This window comes from Cladophialophora immunda (genome assembly GCF_000835495.1).
Source record: "Cladophialophora immunda strain CBS 83496 unplaced genomic scaffold supercont1.7, whole genome shotgun sequence".
Lineage (NCBI taxonomy): Eukaryota > Fungi > Ascomycota > Eurotiomycetes > Chaetothyriales > Herpotrichiellaceae > Cladophialophora > Cladophialophora immunda.
In genome coordinates, this window is record NW_015622547.1 from 621,398 (window position 1) to 642,770 (window position 21,373).

General features: G+C 54.8%; 8 protein-coding genes across 8 annotated transcripts; 4 read left to right on the forward strand and 4 right to left on the reverse strand.

Moving 5' to 3' along the window:
* Positions 1 to 566: 566 nt before the first annotated feature.
* PV07_11023 (uncharacterized protein) lies at positions 567 to 2,953 on the forward strand. The gene is made up of 2 exons (XM_016398411.1): positions 567 to 807; positions 858 to 2,953. The coding sequence occupies exon 2, from the start codon at positions 922 to 924 to the stop codon at positions 2,836 to 2,838; it is 1,917 nt and encodes a 638-aa protein (XP_016242973.1). The 5' UTR covers positions 567 to 807; positions 858 to 921; the 3' UTR covers positions 2,839 to 2,953.
* A 99-nt stretch (positions 2,954 to 3,052) lies between these two features.
* On the reverse strand, positions 3,053 to 6,602 carry PV07_11024 (uncharacterized protein). The gene is made up of 5 exons (XM_016398412.1): positions 5,140 to 6,602; positions 4,932 to 5,085; positions 4,698 to 4,884; positions 3,665 to 4,649; positions 3,053 to 3,589 (listed from the first exon to the last, which is right to left on the reverse strand). The coding sequence occupies exons 1-5, from the start codon at positions 5,215 to 5,217 to the stop codon at positions 3,557 to 3,559; spliced, it is 1,437 nt and encodes a 478-aa protein (XP_016242974.1). The 5' UTR covers positions 5,218 to 6,602; the 3' UTR covers positions 3,053 to 3,556.
* Positions 6,603 to 7,644: 1,042 nt separating this feature from the next.
* Positions 7,645 to 9,100, reverse strand: PV07_11025 (uncharacterized protein). The gene has a single exon (XM_016398413.1). It carries the CDS (start codon positions 8,637 to 8,639, stop codon positions 8,346 to 8,348), a length of 294 nt encoding a protein of 97 aa, XP_016242975.1. The 5' UTR covers positions 8,640 to 9,100; the 3' UTR covers positions 7,645 to 8,345.
* Positions 9,101 to 10,438: 1,338 nt separating this feature from the next.
* On the forward strand, positions 10,439 to 12,233 carry PV07_11026 (6-phosphogluconolactonase). Its single transcript, XM_016398414.1, has one exon. The coding sequence runs from the start codon at positions 11,066 to 11,068 to the stop codon at positions 11,861 to 11,863; it is 798 nt and encodes a 265-aa protein (XP_016242976.1). The 5' UTR covers positions 10,439 to 11,065; the 3' UTR covers positions 11,864 to 12,233.
* Positions 12,234 to 12,596: 363 nt separating this feature from the next.
* Positions 12,597 to 14,634, forward strand: PV07_11027 (uncharacterized protein). Its single transcript, XM_016398415.1, has 2 exons — positions 12,597 to 12,618; positions 12,698 to 14,634. Exon 2 carries the CDS (start codon positions 13,523 to 13,525, stop codon positions 14,585 to 14,587), a length of 1,065 nt encoding a protein of 354 aa, XP_016242977.1. The 5' UTR covers positions 12,597 to 12,618; positions 12,698 to 13,522; the 3' UTR covers positions 14,588 to 14,634.
* Positions 14,635 to 14,683: 49 nt separating this feature from the next.
* On the reverse strand, positions 14,684 to 17,023 carry PV07_11028 (uncharacterized protein; the record flags this gene model as incomplete). The annotated part of the gene is made up of 1 exon (XM_016398416.1): positions 14,684 to 17,023. The coding sequence occupies one exon, from the start codon at positions 17,021 to 17,023 to the stop codon at positions 14,885 to 14,887; it is 2,139 nt and encodes a 712-aa protein (XP_016242978.1). The 3' UTR covers positions 14,684 to 14,884.
* Positions 17,024 to 18,008: 985 nt separating this feature from the next.
* PV07_11029 (uncharacterized protein) lies at positions 18,009 to 19,684 on the reverse strand (the record flags this gene model as incomplete). The annotated part of the gene is made up of 2 exons (XM_016398417.1): positions 18,009 to 18,716; positions 18,764 to 19,684. 2 exons carry the CDS (start codon positions 19,682 to 19,684, stop codon positions 18,009 to 18,011), a joined length of 1,629 nt encoding a protein of 542 aa, XP_016242979.1.
* Positions 19,685 to 20,119: 435 nt separating this feature from the next.
* PV07_11030 (uncharacterized protein) lies at positions 20,120 to 21,336 on the forward strand. Its single transcript, XM_016398418.1, has one exon. It carries the CDS (start codon positions 20,176 to 20,178, stop codon positions 20,746 to 20,748), a length of 573 nt encoding a protein of 190 aa, XP_016242980.1. The 5' UTR covers positions 20,120 to 20,175; the 3' UTR covers positions 20,749 to 21,336.
* The last annotated feature ends 37 nt before the right edge of the window (positions 21,337 to 21,373 follow it).

Sequence of the window (21,373 nt, forward strand, 5' to 3'; positions counted from 1 at the left end):
CAGGGGTCAAATCCGAAAACAGGTTCGGCAAATATCACAGAGGGGGTGCGGGGCCATAGCCACAACCGCAAACAGGGAACAGCGGACATGGAGCGTGAAGGAAACGAGGCAGGCTTCCAGGCAGGCCGCGAGGCAGTGTGATCGGGCATTTCGAGGGTCCCAGCTGCAGCCAGCGTTGAGCGTTGAGGCGTAAGACGTAAGGGCTGGAGGGGATGATCTAGCGTTCGAGGATCGAGGGTCAACTGAACATATCTGGGCCAGATTCCCGGGGCATGAAAAGCAATTGACTGTGGCAGGGCTGTGACACGTTGGTTCACAGGCTGCTTTTGTTTGGGTTGGGTTCAAAATGCAACAGAAGTTGTCGTGGAGATGATGGAAGTGGGAGTGCGAGGTAAGGGAATAGAGGTGGTTCGGGAAGCCTCACTAGCTTCAACCAGCTTGGATCACGGCTCTGGACCGCAATAGTGGCCCGCTAGGCTGACATTGCCAAGGCTCTAAGTAGACGGCTCCACCTCGAAAACTACCTAATCTCATCCACAGTATCTACCTACACATAAAGGTAGATATAGCTATGGACCAAGTTTCAAGACACCTTCGACACACTCTTTCACGCCCTGGAGACATCTTGGACATGCCAACCTCGTCAGCGACGACTCGATATCCTTAGCGCACCCTGCATCTGTATATGCGGTTCATGAAACCCCCAGCGCCTCGACCTCCTGCTAGGATACCTGGCGAGTGGCTCTCCATCCTGATGCTTCCCACCCGTCGGTGGTTCTGTAGCCTCGCCTACTGACACAAGAGCTGGCAGGTTGCGCTGTTCATCGCAGTCTCTGTGGGTACTGATGATAGAACAGCTGCTCTCGACCTCGACTTTACCTCTCACCACCAGCATCAGTCCGGTCTGACCTGCTGTCCACCATGGAGAGCGCCACTGCGACTGTCACCAGAGAGCCATCGACGCTCGACAGCAGAGCCAGCGCCAGCATCGACATGAGCGACTCTGCCAACACACATGGGCAACAGCACCGCAATGGCTGTTCCCTGCCAGCACCGCTCCAAGACGACATCCCTTCCCTGCCTACCGAACCGAAACCCTTCAAGCCCACTCGGCGCTTCTGGCTGGTCATGATGTCCATCTCGGCCATTTCGCTGTGCGGCTCCGTTGAAGGCACGATTGTGGTCAACGCGCTGCCCACCATCGCTGCAGCCCTGAGCCGCAGCGGCAGCGCCAACCTGTACCTGTGGGTGCCCAATGCCTTCTTCCTGGCATCCATCGCCGTGCTCCCGCTGTACACCCAGGTCAGCGACATCTTCGGCCGCCGGAAGATGCTGCTGGGCGCGACCTCGCTGTTCGTGCTCGGCTGCGCCCTGGGCGGCGCCAGCACCTCGATGACCATGCTCATTGTCGCTCGCACCGTCCAAGGCGTGGGCAGCGGCGGGGTCGACACCCTCTGCGAGACCATCATCCTGGACCTGGTGCCGCTGCGCGATCGCGCCAAGTACCTGTCGTACGTGTCCATCGGCACCACCCTCGGCTACATTGGCGGTCCCTTCCTGGGCGGCCTGATCGTCGTGAAGCTAGGCTGGCGCTGGGTCTTCTACCTCAACGCCATCCTCGGCGGGGTTGCACTTGTCATGTTCTTCTTCTTTCTCCGAGTGCGGCACCGGCGCGGTCAGACCTTGTCGTCCCAGGTCAAGCGCATCGATTTCGGCGGCAACGCGATCTTCATCGGCGCCGTCGTCGCCGTGCTGCTGGCACTGACCTGGGGCGGCCCGGTGTATCACTGGGACAGCGCGCGAATCCTGGTGCCCCTGGTGCTGGGTCTCTTGGGCCTGTGCGCCTTTGTTGCATTCGAGTGGACTCCTCGCCTCGCTCCGGAGCCCTCGTTCCCGCGCGCCATCGTGTCCAACCGCACGTCCTCGGCGGTCCTCGCCATGACCCTCGTCAACTCCATCACCATGTACGGCACCTTCTACTTCCTGCCGGTCTACTTCCAAGGCGTGCTTGCGAAATCCCCGGTGGGCTCGGGGATCGCCCTGGCCCCCATCTCCGCCTCGGTGATTCCCTTTGCCGTCGTTTCCGGCATCCTGCTCTCCAAGGTCGGCAAGTATCGACCTGTCCATGTCTTCGGCTGGTCCGCCATGCTGGTCGCCGCGGGTCTGTGCAGTACTCTCGACCGCGACTCGTCGACCGCGGCGTGGGCCTGCTTTGAAGTCCTGGGTGCCGCGGGCCTCGACGCGCTGTCCATCTCCCTGCTGCCGGCGCTGCAGGCGCCGCTCGCGGAGCGCCACGCCGCGACCTCCGCAGGCATGTATAGCTTCGCCCGCGGCTTCGGCGCCATTTGGGGCGTCACCATCCCGTCCGCCATCTTCAACAACGTCGTCAAGCGCCACGTCACGGCCGCCGGCACCGGTGACGGATCGGCGTTCGCCACGAATTCAACTCTCGCCGCGCGCCTTGCCGACGAACAGGCCTACCAGCTCGCCACCAGGGCCTTTCTGGACTCCCTGCCGTCGTCGTCGGAGAGCATGCTCCGCGGACAGGTCATTGCCGTCTTCGAGCGCGCGGTCCACGCCGTCTTCTACGCCCTGGTGGCCTTTGCCGGCACGGGCCTGCTTCTGGTGTTGTTGGAAAAGGAAGTCCCAATGCGGACGAAGAACAAGACCGAGTTCGGCCTGGATGAGGGTGAGGACCGGAATCACGACGGCGGTATCGACTATGGTGACGGGGTTAATATGGCCGGCGTCCCCGCTGCTACTGCTGGAGGAGGGAGTCTACATTGTGATAGGAGTGCTAGTGCTGTCGACGTGATTCAACTGGAAGAAGTAAAGTAGGTCGGGCTCTATAGAGGAAGCGCGTATCAGCAACCCAATCGCCGAGCGCGTTTCTCTCCTCGTGTGTATTCTGAGTTGTACTTCGTCCCTCCCGAAGCTGTATAGTAGTCGTTCAGTAGATGACCTCAGACTCGAGTCCAGACTCGACAGCTGTACATATTCAGTACCCAAGTAGACAAGAGAGTAGATCTTGAGCGATACATAATCAGCCCGATTATCTCATAGTATATGATTTTTTCATTTTCGCGAGCAACTATAGAAGTAGCCTAAATAAGTACATACTAGTTCGAGTGTAGCAGACAACAAAGCCGCGGTTGGGCTTTCCCTCGCACTTCAAACGGTGCTGAGTGAAGGGTTTCCTGAACAAAAAGACTTTTGCAGCAAAGTAAAAATCAACAACTTTTGAGTGAGCCAAGTCACCAAGGTGCAAGCAAGCAACGATCGCAGTGGGGGAAACGCGGCAGTGGAAAGCTGACACTGTAACAATGCAAACATCAAGCCCCATGAAATGAACACCGGCACATAAAAAGGCCTCGTGGGCTATCAAAGTCCCTTGCCAGGCCGAGGCCTCGTGCCGGTCCGGTGTGTCGAGTTATAGTCTTCCTCCTCCGTCTCTTGTCGAGAACAAAAATGTGGTTCAGTGGTCATCAGCCCACAAACCGCTACCACATGCTTTCTGATGCGTTGGAGTGTCGAGATGTGCTAGGTTTCAGCAAGTTTAGAGTCTGCCTCGACGATGCATACCTCCCATCTGTAAGTACAGTTAGGGCAATGTTAGTCCTGAACGGGGTGTTCCTGCATGAACAGGCGCGATAGGTGTACATACCTTTTGTACGCTGTCGTCGTCATCATCATCGTTCTCCTCCTCCTCTTCTACCCCATCGTCGTCGTCCGCCAGCGGAAAACCCTCATCACTGCCTTCAGCATCATCACTGCTGTCATCGCTATCCTCGGTGGATTCCTCGCCCCAGCTACCTCGTCGAGTTGAAGAACGGCTCGCACCATTGACGACAAGTGGACCGGTGGGTGACGTCGAGCCGCTGCTATAGCTTGATCTTTGCCTATTTGCCCGAGACTGGCCTCTCGCTGGCTCCTTCACTGGTGCAGCGGTACGTCGTCTGGACTTTGAGCTGGAAGCCTTGGAAGAGAATGCCGCGCTCTTCTTTTGTTTCGATGAGCCGCTCCCATTCTTTGTCTCCTGCAAATCACTCCTTGATGAGCCCGAGCTTGAATTCTTGGTCGTCGTCGTCGTCGTCGTCGTCGAAGGCTCATCTTTCTCCTGTTTGACGCTGATCTTGCGATTAGAGAGATATCTGCCGTCAAGGTCGCGGACGGCGCTGAGGGCTTCGGATGCACTTTTGTATCGTGCTCGTGCGGTGCCTTTGTTCTTCCCAGGATTACGGCTGTCAGGGTGAATCTCAAGGTAGATAACGTGGCCATAACGTTTGAGGAGGCCACGCAGTTCACTCTCGGATTGGTAATATGGTAATCCTGAGATGAAGATTTTACTGCCGTCATTGACACGACGGACAGGAAGAGGTGCGGTAGGCGATGATGGAGGTCGTCTGGAGTCGCTAGGGAAGTGTGTGCTGTACGGGGTTGGAGGAGCAATGGTGCTTCCATGGATTGAAGGTGGTAGGTACGAAGGCCGCGGAGGACCGACGCCAGATGAGTGTGATGCCGCAGTTGGACCTAGAGTGGGAGTGAGTGAAGGCACTCCTGGTTGAGTAGTCCAAGAGGTCATTGTTGCATATTGTGTTGTGTAGCTCATGGAGGGTGGTGGAAGAGCAGAGGGAGGGAAAAGGGGGTTTCTTCACAAAGGTTAGAGATGTACAGCGCTGTTGACGCGAAACACATACACAGAATGCTGTGCTATCGCGGTAGGTCCTTGTAGGCCCGCATGCGAGAGCCCAGCCGGTCTCTCAGAAGGGACGATCCCATTGCTTTCCTCTGGTCCCTCGATTTTTGTCAAACTCCCGTCCTTTTCCTGGGCCACCAATTTGACACGCACGCGATAGCCATTCCAGCCCTTAGTGCAGAGGTTTTCTATGTCTCGTCAGCGTGGGCGCCGTAATTTTGAGAAATGAACACACCATAGACCTTGACGGCGTCAGCCCTGCCCTTGATGGTGCAATGTCCCAGCTGTGATCCATCCGAAACAGTGAACACTTCGGCTTTTAAGCTCTGTTCTCCTCCCAGACTTCTAGTCATGTCCTTGAGCTCCTGCCATCGGCAGTGGCGTGGAATCTGAGCAATCCAGGTCAGTCTAGGGCTCCCATAGATGGGAACACTTTGACTCACATCATGGACGAGGATGATATAAGGTTGCTCGTCTTTGCTTGCATGACGAGGTCGATGACGTTCCTGTCGCTGAGGCATTTTTCAGAACTGTCAGAACGACTCACACGGTCAATGCTTCGAAGCTAAACCTGGGCGTCCGTCAAAGCTGTCGGCTGTTCTATGGCGTTCATCCACCATACGACTGGCGATTGGCCAGTGTATCTGGCACTCTTGCTGGCAGACACCTTCGCCGCAATTGTGTAAGAACAGAAGGTGAAGGTCAACCTTTATAGATTCGAACTGATGCATATGGATCAGGTTGTGAGTGGAGCACCTGGCCAGTGGCCACTTTTCCCCTCCAAACGACGCAAAAGGGCCACTCGCTTTGAGATCGCCAGAAGAGGAAGAGGCTATCAAGCAGCAGTAAGGCGGCCCTAGGGTGGACAAGGGTCAGGAGGTGGAATCATGGATCTTCTTCCCGACCAGGTGGCTCAGCGACAAATACGAGCCCTGTTCCCGAGGGAAGCCAGCAGGAGGAGGCAAAAACTTCTGAATTCCCTTGGCTGGGACTTCTGGCACAGAGAAGATATTTGGTTTGAAGAGGAGACCAACCTTTGAGGGAAACTGAGGACTGATTTATAGACTTGACCTACCCAAACTTTTGCGACCATGGCACACAGTGGCTTGAGGCCTCAATGCAGTACATCTCTTGTCTAGTGGAGGATGTCTTCGCCGCCGCCACCTGCTTCAGGTTCGCCGAGGTGGAGAAGATGGCAATGAAGCTCTGCGTCGAACCCAATAGGAGGTCCATGAACAGAGGTCGCGTTGAAGCTTGCAGGTGACCCCCATCGGCAAAAATCTGATATCAGATCACCAGTACTTTGCATATTAGGCGATGAGGCATCTCTGGTCTTGGAGCAAGCGACCACAAGGCAGTCTTGCCAGCTGAGCAAGCCTCCCACAATACAGAGGCGCACTATATCGGACACGGGGATTCGGGGATATCCTTGTTTAACGCTCGACCACAATGTGGGTGCTAGGTCGCTCGGAGAGGGACTAACAGCGTCCAATCGAAGTCGATGCGGCAGTAGAATGTCAGTGGTCCCAGAAAATCTGTTCGGAGCCAGATGTCTCGCGGAGAAAGGTCTTGACAGGCATGTGGAGGGACCCTTGAAATCTGTCAACAACAATAGTTGCGGTCGGGGAGGGGGGACCCGTGTTCTGTGCAAAGAGGCTGGCTGGAGGAATCCCTGGGCAAAGCCTGACGTAAAAGAAAAAGGTCTTGCTGCAAGTCGAGACAAGATTCTTTGGTTCAACTGGGTCCGAAAGCTCTCATGAGCTTATAAGAGACCTTCGGGCCCAACCGCTAAGGGTCGATTCGGTCATGGAACCGGAGAAAGGCTGGTGCCAAGGGCTGTGTTCCCAATCTCTAAACACGTTCGTTGAGGCATCCGAGTTTAGACCCCTGCTGGGATGTTCGTTGCTCCAACCTCGGGTCTGGCAGATGCCCTCGATCACAACAGAGCAGTCGTTCCAAGTTTGCAGCCTGTTCGCCTCACTACCATTGAGCAGCCTCTTGGGAGAGCGCACTAGAATCAAAGAATGCTCCGGAAGGCTTCTGGAGGGGGGGACAGTGCAATGCCACAAGCCTTGGTAGGCTCTTGGACTTGGAAAAGCTCTCGCGTAGCAGTGCATTGGTGGCTTGCTAGGGTCAGGTGGCACGCCAGAAATCTCGGTTCTCGATTTCCCGTACAACATGCAGGAAGCGCCCGAAGAGATCAAGTTCGGCATTTCTCAAGGACAAATGCTGCTGTCAAAGTCGTCAGGAGGAACGCCGGGGAAACGGGAAACACCTTGTCTGTGACTGGGATGCCATCACCGCGAGTCTGATACGCTGCCTGTGCTGGTTTGATACGAGGTGCGGTGTCGCCCAACTTCGCCCTTGTCCAAGCAAACCAGAACCCAGACATGTGGCGGTCTCCTAACATTTGAGAGGGATTGTGCCCCATTTTTCACCTGGTGGTACAGCAGGCCCACCTGATCTCTTGACTCTTGAACACGCTCTGATGCGAGGTCCAAACTCGGTGCATTTACATGCGACTGTCATCCGATTCAGATAGCCAGAGTATGGAGAGGTTATCTCATCGAGATCTCGACCGTTGAACATAGATTGTCCCCGATCTCATTGGAGGCTTGCAACTAGCTGCTTGTGCAACTTTCCGCGTGTGGGTGGTCGTGAAACAAGTCAAAGGAGGTGGGATGAGGCTTGTTTGACTGGAAGGCCAAGCAGCGATCATGTCGGCCACCGATCGGCAGCGGTTGGGTCGCGCTGTTCATTCGCCCATGCAGCGTTGCTGTCGTTTTGGGGGCACTGGATCTTCGATCAATTGGCTAGTTAGCGTGCCAAAGAGACATCCTCCCGCATCCAGTATGCCCTTAAGCAGGTTTACTTGCGGATTGCAGGTTGTAGTGTGTGACGCAAACAATTGGAGATGAGGGGTGGGTGGGAAGGGGCAGGCACGGAAATAATAATTGCAACGCCGTTAAGCTATTCTCAGAACCTGCGCCCAATTGTGCGTGAAAAAGACTATGAGATGCTGCTAAATAATGGCTCAAGAAGGTTGCCGCGTACGTGGTATCCAAGATCAAACATATGCTTCCAACGCTCAAATACCCCGAAATGTACCCAATGTGCGTGCGCAGTGAATGTTGCGCCCTCTTCTTAGAAGGATGTGGCTAAGATAATATGCACTTTGTACGCCCGTGGTCTTGTCAGAAATCCCAGATCGGAACAAGTGGCAGAAGCCTCCAGCTCTCCGTTTGAACCGGTACCCTTTAAAAGTAGCCCATCGGGGCTTGTTCGTTGCAAAAGCCAACTCATCTCGCAGCTTTTGATCCATTCTCACGGTCCACTTGGTTGCACCGCTGAGAGATCATCCTGCATAGAATATCCCACGACAGGTCCCGAATATCCATCTCCTTGAGTCATGGCCAATAGGGCAAAATTCGTGTTTGTTCCGTGTGCTGTATTTGTTGTAGTACGAGATGTCCTTTGTTCCCGGATGTCTTCATCTCTCCCTCTTACTCGTTGATCACATGTCTCAACCGCGTCCAATCTTCGTCCGAGTGTTCCAGGGGGCAAATTTAGGAGGAATTGAAATCGGAGGAGGGGTAAAAGAGGCGCGCCTCTTCAGAAGAACGGCCCCGAACCGAACAGAGCGGTTCATTCATTTGACAAAGCCAACCACGTTGGCACATCTTTGGCAGTAGTATGAGTTCATGCCGAATCTGACCGCACCACTGCACTGGGCAGGAAGCGAAGTATCAATACTCAGCGAACGTTGACATCGAGAGCAGCGGACGATGTCCAGAGAGGTTTTGGGTGAAGCGGAAGCGCTCGATGACAAGGTGTTGATGCTATCGTCGCTCTTATTGGTTTTGGGCGTGATTTTGGTGGGTTTGGAGCCATTGGCAGCCAGTGTCTGTAGTTGCAGGATGGATGGAGGCGTCGACGAAGCCATTTGTGGGAATTGGGTAGGTGCTCACGAGTGCCTTGGGATGACACTGAAGAGGCCCTCAAGCGGACTCGAATCTTTCTCAGCTGGCAGTAATATGGGACGAAGACAATGGGAGGAGTCAGGGAGGAAGGGGTTGGCAACAGGGCATTAATGCTGTTCAGGAGCAGACAATTAAGTCGGCGCGGAAAGCGCTGAGCCAGAGCGAGGGATCGGGATTGCAACGGGTTGTGATATGCATATTGACGGTGGCCATGGGGGAAGCTTGGATCGAAGGCGATGAAACGCGGCCAGGGGCCGGATGGGAATTGCTAGCGCAGGTCGAAACTGGATAGTGACGGGATGAAGGGCAAATGATGGCAGATGATGCTGGTTAGGGAGGCACCCAAGGGCATGAAATCTTCGATGGCATGGGAAACAGTCATGGCATTCTTCCAATCAGTGGAATGTGAGATGTTCGATGACCAGCAGCGAACTCGATCGCAGGAAACCAAATCTACGTTTACGCGCGGCGGGACAGAAAACCTTAGCAGCACTACTGGCACTGGCAGGGAACTCGACGGGCACAGCTGCCCGCAAGCTTCAGGCCCCAGGCCCCAGGCCGCCCTTTACGCCTCACAGTTGGGAAGAAGTGGCTCTTCTATCCGGGGCCTATTGTGGTTTTCCGGCTGGTGCCCCCAATCACTGCAACCCATGGGCTTGGGAAGACCCGACTGTGCCTGTTCCGGGCTGGGTTCTTCACTGGCGGGCCCAAGTTCCGGGCACCACAAGTGTCTTGTTTGCGAGCGCCACACCTGGAGGGGCAGTCGGGGGCCCCGCTCAGGCTTAATCTTCCGCTCTGCTCCTCTCTAGCAGCCTTTCGTCATCTCCGATCTCTGGGTTTTAGGTTGCTAGGCCGAGGGGAACCGAGGCGTTCGTACGAGGACATCCTTGAAGAGTTGCAGAGATCGCTCTCGTTTCGGATCGCAGCTTCGCGAAAATGCCACGGCAACCACCTGGGCCAACAGCTATGCATGCGTGCAAAGATCCTTCTAATAGTTGCGCGAGAGCGCCAGGGAAGACTGGAGTCATGATCCACAATGGCAATTCGCTTCAATGTCCCGAGTACCTACTTGTACACATGATCAGGCATGAGGCATAAAGGCTTGAGGCTTGAGGCATAAGGTATGGGGTACTCTCAGGGGTCATCACCACCCGCACAGTATATCACTCACTACGAGCGAATTTACCCGCCAGAATCTACAAGTATGTGATCATGGGTCGAGCAAGATTTGGATGAGCCTGCTGCGGCCATCACTGTCGCTGCAACTGGTGCTGAAGATTGTCTGCGACTCCACAAGGCAGTGACATCTCGGTCCCGGCGGATTTCCTTTTCCAGCATATATGTGAAGTCATTCATTCCAGGATTTGCGGGATGGAACGACCATCTGAGCCGGGACTCTGGACCAGATGGCCTGGCCGATGCTTTCTGTAAAGATGGATGTAGCAGAACCACACTGCCACCACCTATAGTTTCACACGGACCATATGATATCTCACCGGGACGGAAAGACCGAAGAGGGCGTCTAGTGACCGAGAAACGAAGGCCGAGCCGTGTCGTACAGAGTACAGAGTACAGATCGAGGAGTCTTCACCCGCCAGTACCGAGTGCTTTTCTGAACAAATGCCTCGCTCAGAAGCGTTTCGCGCACCAGGAGCACTGCTCCGTCCTCCTTCCTGTATTCGTCCGTCGTAGCCAGTCCGACATAAAGGCTTAGTCATTCACCTCGAGGAAAGTCAGCAACCTGGAGCTTATCCCATTATCAGTGATCAGCTCGGTGTCGACGAGGAACTCAATAATGCGCTGTCTGACCATTGGAGCATCGGCTCTCCGCCTGCGCCGCTCCAATCATTCACCCTGCTATCGTCTTGTCAGACAAGGTATGCATGACGTCAGACTTGGGCAGGCAAATGGGCGTCTTATCCGGCCCACGTTTTGATCGACGACTGCGAACTTTGCGACAAGACAAGACAGCGAGATAGTTATATTTCCTCCACTGCCCGATACTGCGCACAGGTGTGAAGATATACCATTTGCCTCCAGTTGACCTTGCTTTTCATCCTCACCCTCCCTTCTGTTCCTTACGCTCCTTCTCCTAGCCTAGAATTCATTAGGCGATTGGATTCGCCCCAAGCACGGCACCAAACGAATTTGCACCGAAGATAGCCCCCCCACCTGGTCAGATTCCCCAATACAATTTGATTTTTGTACCGCAGGCGCACATCCTCAGGTGATCTTTGCCTTCACCTACTCCTCACCCTCATCCGGAAGAACACCGTTGGACGGAAGACGCATTGTTTTTTTCGCGGCCTGCGCTGCGCCCGAGGGACAAGTGAGCCGTCGCGACTCCCGGGAGTTAGCCCCGCCAACGCCAGAAGAGAAAAAAAAAAGGATGGGAAAACAACCCAACCTCTTTAGCTACCCCACGGTCGACGAGGTTGCTGCGCATCTGCGCATCTACATCCTCGCCTGCCAAAAGGCGGCTTTTCACCGACACGATAGCTTTAAAGTCGCCGTTTCAGGCGGCAGTCTTCCCGCGACTCTCGCAAAGGCGCTCCTCAAGCCAGGTCGCCACGAAGACCCCGCACTCGCACCCCAATACTCGAAATGGCAAATCTTCTTCGCCGACGAACGAGCCGTGCCTTTTGACCACGAGGAGAGCAACTATGGTCTCCTGAAGAAGGACCTTCTCGATAAGATTCCCCCCGAGCAAGGGACGCCCGCTATCCATCCTATCGATGTGTCGCAACTCGACAATACCCAAGAGCTGGCGGACCGGTACCAAGAAGTCCTCATGTCAATATTTGCCAGCAAGGACTCCGTGAAACTGCCAATCTTTGACCTGATCCTCTTGGGCTGTGGGCCGGATGGCCACACCTGCAGCCTTTTCCCTGGCCACGAACTTCTGCGGGAAGCAGATGCCTGGGTGGCTGCGATCGAAGACAGCCCAAAACCGCCGCCTCGAAGAATTACCTTGACTTTGCCCGTATTGACGCACGCCCACAAGATCGCATTCGTGGCCACAGGAGGTGGGAAGAGGGACATTCTGAAGAAGATCCTGGAAGCGGATGACGAGGGAAGGAGCTTGCCTTGTGGACTTGTCAATGAGGGAGGCGGGGAGAAAGTGAGCTGGTTCACAGATGATGCAGCGGTCGAAGGAGTAGCATTCCCTAGGAGGGGTAGCTTATGAAGAGATGGCCTCAACAGAGCGTTAGCAAGAGCGTCGCCGTGGATATAGACGCTGAGGATATTGCTGGTGGATAAGAGCAACGGTGACGAAGATCTACCGGAATTGCGATTTTGTTGAGGATGGAGTGTCTCAGTCCTTTCGGTATGGACGGCTTTTGAGCAGTCATCTATACCCTGAATGTCCAAACCCCTGGGAAAGGAAGGGGATGTGAAGGCCGGTGTCATGATTTCTTTCTTCACTTTTTGATTTCACCAGATATACCTTGGCTGCATGCGTCTCATGGACCTTGATTGAGCCAAAGGTCTTTTTCGATAGACTAACTACCAATGACAAACCTTCAGGATACTCATGAGGTATCAGAGGACCCAGGATCGACAAGATGGCTTCATGATCATCTCTCGCTCCCCATCATGCGGGCCAACTGGCTGAAGTCAGAAGTTGACTTTGGGGTTCTAACGCAGGCACAGCCGTCGGCGGCCCGCCTATCTGGCAGCAATTAGTTAAAGCCTACTGCGCACCTAGGTACCCAGTGGCCCCCGCAGGCACCGGTCACTAGTGAACCGCTCCAGGCGGCCCGCGGTGAACTGGACGGTACCTAGAGCGCCTCTGTCGCCACCTCTCCACACCTCTGTGCACATCTCTACCAGCTCCCCAGATAAAACCCACCAGGGGCTGCCTCATGCATCATGCTTAGGCACGCACTGTATTATTCCCTCTGACCAGTTGATCGGACCTTTTTGTCCCCGGCTTCCTATGTAAATCCTTCCCCCAACTCCCCTTGAGACCCAGTTTTAGGCAATTGGTATATGCTGACGAAGTGTCTGCCCTATGAAGCTCGGCGTATTCGCGAGAGATGGCGTACACCTGTGACTGACACTCCCCTCCCAAGCAGAACACCCTACTCAATCTGATGGCAAACTCTCTCTCATATCCGACCTGGGGCACTGCTGGGCGGAGCGTCAACCGGCACATCCGCAGTCGGAGACTCGTACAGCAAGATTTGTGCATGGATCGAGGGAATCGATTGCATTGCTCTTCACCTACTCCGCATACCTACCTACCTACGCGTATCCATTTGACTTCCTCCGACATACGAAACCCATCCCAGAGCATCGATGAAGGATCGATCCCCATCTGACCATATCGTCGTGTAATCCTTCATTGGTCTCTCCATGCCCACCTACACACTCAAGCTCCCACCATGCTGCGATTGTTCAGACATGTCCAAGATCAGTAATCACACCGGGGTGCCTGGCTTTGCAAGCTTGCCCAGACACCCCTCCTGGTCGTCATTGCGGCTGGACTCGCGCGTAAAGTGACACCCAAGAGCTGGGAGAGAACCGGAGGCGGAGTCATAGGGGACAGCAAAGCCGAGGCTTGGTTTGCTTGGATGCTTACTTGCTTACAACTACTTTCCCACGGGCGAGTGAGAGCATGTCGTGGATACCAGTGCACTCGGTACAAAACGTCGTCCGATTCGGCGGAGGGGGAGTTACGTCTGTGTTCAGTCACTTGCATTCGCCAATGTGACCAATCCACTTGGGCAAACACAGGGTACAACTAACTATACATATATCCGCAGCAAATCCCCCTGAGGACGACAACATTACACCCATCTGTCGCCCGACGGATACCACCACCGCCGAGAGGGAAACAAAAATGTCTTCTCCTATCACATCCCACACTTTCACCTCCCCAGCTACCGCAAAGCCATACACCTACCTCACCGCCGGCCCCTCCAATGGACCCCTTGTGGTCTTCCTCCACGGCTGGCCGGCGATCGCCTTGACATGGAAACCCCAATTGCTCTCACTGTCGAGCTTGGGCTTCTACTGCGTGGCCCCAGACATGCCCGGGTACGGGGGCACCTGGACGAGCGACGACCCGAGCGAATTTGCGCTGGAGAAGATCGTTCCGGATCTGCTGGAGCTGCTGAAGCACCTGGGCCGCAGGGAGGCCCTCTGGGTCGGCCATGACTGGGGCTGCGGGCCCCTGTACGCCCTGGCCAGCCACCACCCAGAGGTATGCCGCGCGATCGTGGGCATCTCTGTCCCGTACCGCACGCTTGAGATGGGTCTGCCGGCGCTGCTCGACCTCGTCGACCGCGACCTGTACCCGGAAGGCGAGTTCCCCTACGGCCAGTGGGACTACCAGGTCTTCTACGAGCAGGAGCCCAAGGCGGTCGACAAGCAGTTCGAGTCCAATGCGCCGCGCTACCTGAAACTGGTGTATTCCAGAGGCAGCCCGCAGAGCGGCCACGAACGAGCCCGCACCGCCCAGGTGACCAAGCACAAGGGCTGGTTCGGCGGGCCCGACGCCCCGACCCCGGACCTCCCGCTGGAAAGGACGGTGCTGGACCAGGAGATCTACGACGCCCTGATTGCCAGCGTCAAGAAGAACGGCTGGAAGGGCGCCACGGCCTGGTACCTGAACCACGCGGCCAACCGCAAGTACACGCTCGAGAAGAGCGTGGACCACGGCGTGCTGAAGATGCCCGTCCTCTTCGTCCACACCGCCTACGACGCCGTCTGCCAGACGGTCGACAACCCCAAGTGCGCCCAGGCCATGAGGGACCACTGCCGCGATCTGACCCAGTTCGTCATCCAGGCTGGCCACTGGGGCAACCTGGAGTGTCCCGAGGAAGTGAACTCGGGCATCACCGGCTGGGTCATGGAAAAAGTGCAGGACTGGTGGCCGGGTCCAGAGCTGAAGAGCCGGCTATAAAGTGTTGTGAAGTATTTCCATAGGAAGGAGAGAGAGCTCTTCCCAGACCATTGCTTCCTTTCGAAGTGTATATTTCTATATTGGAGTCTTTCTTTACTGCTTCCCCTGTGATATTGATGTCCTGGCTCACATAGTGCGTCCTTTCCTCACCGGAGCACAAAATCTACTGTCTCCCTCTCTTTCACCTGAAGTGACACCTTTCAACATGATCACGCTGGATTGAGGCTCCGCCATGCAAGCATCTCGCCTACAGGGGTATGTATTGTCTCTAGGAAATATATGCGGCATGCCGTGAGCTCAGCAAAGCACGAAGCGAGTCTCCTCCAGGTCCTCCATCGCAGCCATCTCCCCATCCATAAGGCCATACGCGAACGCTTCACCCACGACCTCAAAGGCGCCGACGTCCTCACTGTGGGTTGTTGCGTGGTCTTGACCACCTCCTGCTGCTGCTGCTGCCACCGCCACCGCCGCCGCCGCCGATCCACTCAAGATGACCAGCCCAGGAGCCCCGGCGAGGGCGGCCAAGACATCGCCCGCCTCAGCCGGGCCGGCACACAGCCCGACGTGGCCTCGCGCCGTGATGAAGGGACGCTTGCCCAGACACCGCTCCATGAAGGCCTTGTACGAGAGAAGTTCCTGGCTGATCACAAAGCGCGGCCCAGCGCCCCGGACCGCGCATTTCTTCATGTCATCGTAGCCGCGCTGCACGCTGGTGGGCTCCGCGCGGCGCGCGATGGCGAGATAGTTGTACTCGAGGCCGTGCACGGGGATGTAGGCTTTGGCGTGGGCCTTGAGCCGCGCGGGGATGAGGGTTGATTGCTCCACGAAGGCCGCGATCTCTCGCAGGTAGATCTCGGCCTGGGCGTAGTCGAGCTCGCTGTCGGGCTTGGATGTGGTGAAGACGGTTCCCACCGCTCGAATGGGCCCCAGACAGTACCCCTGGATCGTGAGGGTATTGTCTTCGCCGCTCGAGACGCGTGGACGCTGCTCGCCTAGGCTAACTTGGAGATGGGTTGCGGCTTTGAAGAGGCCATCCTCTAGGAGTCCGCATAGTGGCCGTCTCAGTGGGACAGACCAGTCCGCCGTCCAGGAGGGTAGCTGTGTCTCGTTGCGGGACATGTTGGTCTGAGCGCTCCCTGCTTCCCCTTTCCTTTCGATTCCCAAGATATCCGTATGACCGAGGCGAATCAGTGTTCTCGAAACCTCACGGTACGCCTCTCTCCAAGGCACTTTGTAGTTCAGTGGGAAGCCTCCTGTTTCGAGTATGCTGCGGTCCGTGCACATTCCGAACAGCGCCCAGATTCGATCAATCTCCCGGGTGCACTCCGAAGCTTCGGTCGACTCTGGGATGAAGGTACGCACGAGGCAAGCCTTCAAGCTTGTCTGTGTGTGGTCGCCGTCTTGTGCCCTCAGGCGCTTGCGTCTCTCACCAAGCATGGTACTTGCTCGGGAGTTCCACCCCCTGGGCCGATCGGGATCTTTCAACCGCACGGTATCGATCAAGTAGTCGAAGAGCCCAGGCTTCTCGTAATACCAAAGCAGTGCAAACCGAAACAGCCGCAGTGGCAGAAAACGGGACTGCATCAAGGGTCGTGCTGTGTTTATAGACCATAGTGTGCAGCAAAGGATCGATGCCATGAAATCGTCACCATCAACAAAGGTGTCAACACCCAGCGCGAAAACCGTGGAAGTAGACACGGTGTGTTCTTGGATGGTCCAGGTACGTGCAAACCATTTGTTCCATGTCAGCGCCTCGAAGGCTAGCAACATGTCGAGCCTGGTCGCAAATGCGCGTCGGAAGGGTTCAGAGGAGAAGAAGCGCACAACCTGCCTACGCACAGGTCTAAGATCAGGATTGTTTCGGAAGGCCGGCCAGCTGGTGGCGAGCTCTGGCCCTATACTTAGAATGCCAGCTCGTCGTGCCCCTGGACCGATGACTTCGGCGAAAGTTTGCAATAGAGCTTTGAGATTCTCGCTGACTGGGCCGAGCCAGATCAAGACTCTCTCTGCTCGAGAGTAGATATCCGTCATGTGAAGCATTTGATTTGCTTTCTGCTGCTCGTCATTCTGATCGATAGAAATTTGATCCATCCAGAAGTGTGCTTCCTCTTTCCCACCACCCCGGTCCTTCTGAGAAAAGGTAAAGAGCGAGGGCAGCGCATTGTATAAATTTTCGTATATTGGTTTCTCCACCCCGTCTATAAAGATTTTGGGTCCCTCGAATTGGTGAGGTTCGTCATGTCTATCGGACGCTTCAGGTTTGTCGGATCCCTCAGGTTCCGTGTTTCCACAGACGTAGGAGAGGGCGGTGTACGGTCGATTTTCAGCTATGGGATATACCGATGTCGCCAACGAGTATGCAGCAACGCCATCGGTTTCTCGAATGCCCACTAAGCGAATCTCGTTGACACCTAGTGATCTCGCTGGAGTTGTCATGTCGAGGCACTTGATTTCGTCCTTGTTCCGGTGAAGTTTCCGTTCAACCCGTTGAACTAGTAACACTTCAACAACTGCAGCAATTGATCTGTCGATTTGTGTCTTCTTATGAGCGTTTCTTGCCACTTCATCAATAGACTTCTCTAGATTCAAGCAATCTATGTCAGATCTTGAGGCCAAGCAAGGGGAGATTCAAAAGCGGCCGAGTTAGTGATTCAGACTGCGACTTTCGACTGTACGGTGGCGTTAACAGCAATTTTCTTGAGCCAGGTGCCCTGTTTTGACACTATATCACATGTGACAACATGGGGGCGATGTGTAACCGTGATAGATGAATGTCTATCGAATGTCTCTGTATCGGAGCCAACCATGGGCGAGGCACAGGTTGCCACCACCCTGATTTGCTGGGCGCCGGCTGTCGTTGCTCTGGTTGCCACGACAGATACTCTTGACCGTAAGAAGACCTCAGGCTGCAAGTATGCTTCTCCTCCAAGGAGGGGGCGACTGTCATTCACTCACGAGAGTGTCCGGCTGAAAGTTGGCTAGATCTTTGCTTCGTGAATCGGGAAGCGGCGAATAGCTGCCCAGGCTTTAATGTCTCAGTTAAGATAGAAATACCTCGTATTTCAACTGGCAGAGTTCAAGGGGGAAGCGACTCAGGATCCTCTCCATCTGTCCTGTAAAATATTCCCGAGAAACCACTCCAGGCACTCCTCACGGCCACCCGAGGGTGCTGTGGCTGTGATCATAAAGGCTTTGCCGTAGACACTGGTGCTGAGTCTACGTGTTTGAAGACGTAAATGATCGCTTTCAAAACAGTGGAAAGTTATCTGCACGTGGGCTGAACGGCAGGAAGCCTTCCCGAAAATTGGGAATGCTACACTGTCTTGCTCGTGTAGTCGCAACTGACAGTCCCAAACCCATTGAAAGGGATTCAGGGACATGGCTTCAGAGTAACCTGGAAAATCTCGCCGGTCCACGAACCTCACCTCTTCACCTTTTTGTGGACATGCGAAGGTGCAGAAATGTCGATGTTTGGGGCTTCAGCGTCGTCGACAAGCCTGGACCAAACCTTGGACCGAAGCAGCTCGTTTGCATGAGGGCGATGCACACGTTGCCACGAAAGCATCTTCTCGAGCACGTCAGCGATAGGCGCTGGTCGGGATTTCAAGGTCTGTATGATATCTGTATGAGTGGCGCTGCTGACACCTTTCTCCCACCTGCAAGGCTGCTGGAAGAAAAGCTGATAGCCCGAAAGTCCCATGGCCCAAACATCCACGCGACAATCATAGGGTTCCGGGTTCAGAGTCACATTTTGATACTTGAGCTTGAGAATTTCCGGCGCAAGATACGCGATGGTTCCGCAGTAGTGGTCCGTCGAAGTAGCATCGAAAGTGGCGCTCCCGTAATCAATAATAATTGCGTGTATAGGTGAGTACGAGACGATCATCATATTCGTGGGCTTCAGGTCTCTGTGCATGATACCATGCTGGTGAAGATGGGCAAGTCCTTTCAAAACTTGGTGAAAGGCAGACATGCGAACTTCATACGGCCTTTTCGAGAGGGTCAAGTCAAGGAATGTCTGTCTGGCTAGCGGAGAGTGGACCAGGTAGACATCATTGATCTTGGACTTGCCTGTGCTGTATTCATCGCCTCCAGAATATAGATCAGCCATTAAATGGCAGAGATTGGGCTTCCTACGTAAGTAATTGCACGCCACAGATTGACGGGAGTACTCACATGGTTTCCTATTTTCTTGTAAATTTGGATTTCAAGTTGGATTCGGGCGACGGTCGCTGGCGTACGCTTGACACGTTTGACGGCGACTGCCTGGCCGGTAGACTTTTCAAAGCCCGCAGAAACCACACCGCTGGCACCAGATGCGAACGGAGAATGGATGAGAAACCCGTGCAGTTCATGATGGTGCTCAAGAGGTGTCAATTCAAGAGACATTGGAGGCACGTCACCATCAGGATGAAGCTTGGTGAACAGCTCTCCTAGCTTTTCCCGATAATTATTTTCATTCAGGCCCGTAAACTCCAGGTTGTAGGATAGGTTGCCGAAGGACAGGGCAGTACGCACAGACCCAAGAACTCGCTGTGAGCCATCGAGTCGTTCAATACCATTGACAAGAACAACCTTGCCTTTGCCAACAACGAGCATCAACGCACCATTTTGAGGATGGTGGACCAGCCGAGCATGTCGACCGTGGACGTGGTGTCTGTTTTTCTGGAGGGTCAATAGGAAATCAACGCCACCATTGACGAGATCCTTTCTGCCACTCCCAATAACCCAGCCGAGTCTAGTGTGGTTGGTCAAAATCTCCAAGCTAAGTCGGTAGTAGCCCATCAGCACTTGAGCAGGGTGCCCGCCTGTCGTATCACTGGAGGCGTCACTACCATCCCATTCAGGAGACAGCTGCCGGGCGGTTTCCTCGATGAAAAGGAACTTGCGAATGTGAGGGTTCCAGTCAGGTTCAAGCCTCGCCCGCTCGGCGATTGAATGAAATGCTAGCACGGCGGCGTGATTGACAGGGACCAGGCGAGCGAAGTCGCCCTGCAGCCTTGCGCGGGTTCTAGGGCTGAAGAAGTGGTCATCCAGGGGCACTGTATCTGGCGTGTTGGGCAGGGTTTCAGGACCCTCAATGTCCGCCTCAGCCATCTTGCATATGACATGCCCAGGAGGGAGAAGGGCGTAGGTTGTCTTTGGGGGAGACCCGTTGTTTATATAGGAATGCTGTTCGCAAAAGGCGTCGAGTGCAAATAGGCAGACGCACCACGAAGGCTCGTGGTGTACCGCCCTGGCTATCGCTTCAGCATCATTTCATGGCGTGATTTATACCTGCATCGTGACTCTGTGACGATCCTCATCAACTGCTGGCCAGGGAACAGGACTCGACGAAGAAACCAGCCAAATGCTTGTATGCTCAGTTGTTGTGCTCGTCCACAATGGACAAACGAGTCGACGAGCCGCCGAGTCGCATTTGCGCTCGGCCAGAACCGGAGTTTCCCGTGCTTGCCGGCTTGGCACCCGGTGCACGTGCCGCGCAGTGGCTGGGCGGGTGCGACAACGACATTTGCCGCACTTCAACACAACGACAACTTCCTCTCACCCACTCCCTCTACACCTGATGCCACAAAGAGTCTGTCCCGATGTTGGATGATAGCGGCTGGAGAGAAGGAAGGACGCGTTCGCCGTCTGTCATCCCAGACGATGGCATCCGCGGCTTCCTGGAACAGAAGACAGCACACCTCTTTGCCACACAGCTGCAGTCACGATTAGACACTCTCGAACAAACCAGAGAAACACCGAGATTCCTCAGACGCAACTCCTACAACCTGTATCTTGAAGGTCATTTCGCCCTCCTCGACCCACGCGACCTCGAGCGTACCACCCTCAGCCCCACGCCTCCTTCCAGTGACGAGGACTGGACAACCTCAGAGCACACCCCTGAGCCGAATCCCAAAACCAACCACTACAAACCATATCTCGTTGAAAACTTATTCCCGAGGTCCAAAGCTCTCCACGGCCGAATTGAACGGAAATCACTGCGACGGCGAAATAAAAAGAGCAGCAAAACACACAACCCAAATCACCGGATGTTACGTCGGTCCAGAGATAAGCCCAATTCGCTCTTTTATGAGCTGGACTGGGTGGGCAGGAACGCAGTGGCCGTGTGCCAATTGGTACAGGACAATTCCGAAATGGGGAATAAGAAAGGCTGAATGCCAGAAATCCGCGTCTGGTATCTCTTGCTAGTACCCCACATCATGGGCACAGGGTCCCATGATCAATGGTCCAGGCTAGGAACGTGCTCTTCAGGAGAGAATTGCATCCCTCACGGGACTTTCTCAAAAGCACGTCGACGCCACGAGATCACGCCGCCCCCAATGCTAGCCTTGTTTCGCCCGCTTACTTAAGGCAAGGCGTCTAAAGGGACTATGCCTGATTGGATCTTTTATTCACGAATTTGTCGAATTCGCGAAATAATAAGAAATCCCACAATCAGTCCCAGGATGACCGTCCCGCTGTGACACGAGCCGCCGAGAATACTATGAGCAGCTCGCCTCTGGGTGGCAATGGTGATGTCAAGATATCTCTGACAACTGGACATTGCAAAGAGTTGGTGCAGCAACTTCAGCCTCTCTGATCAGAGATTGAGGGAAGGGCTTTCAGGGGGGTTAGCTAATATTCTATTCATTTTGTATAGTATTCAGCTTTAGCGGGAGTTTTGCTGGTTTATATTCAATTAGCGATGGCAACCTTTGCAGAACATATGATATCTGCTCAAGGTTTTACACGATTCATCCACCCAATTCCTCCAATTCCTTTTTGTCCAACGAGTCTGCT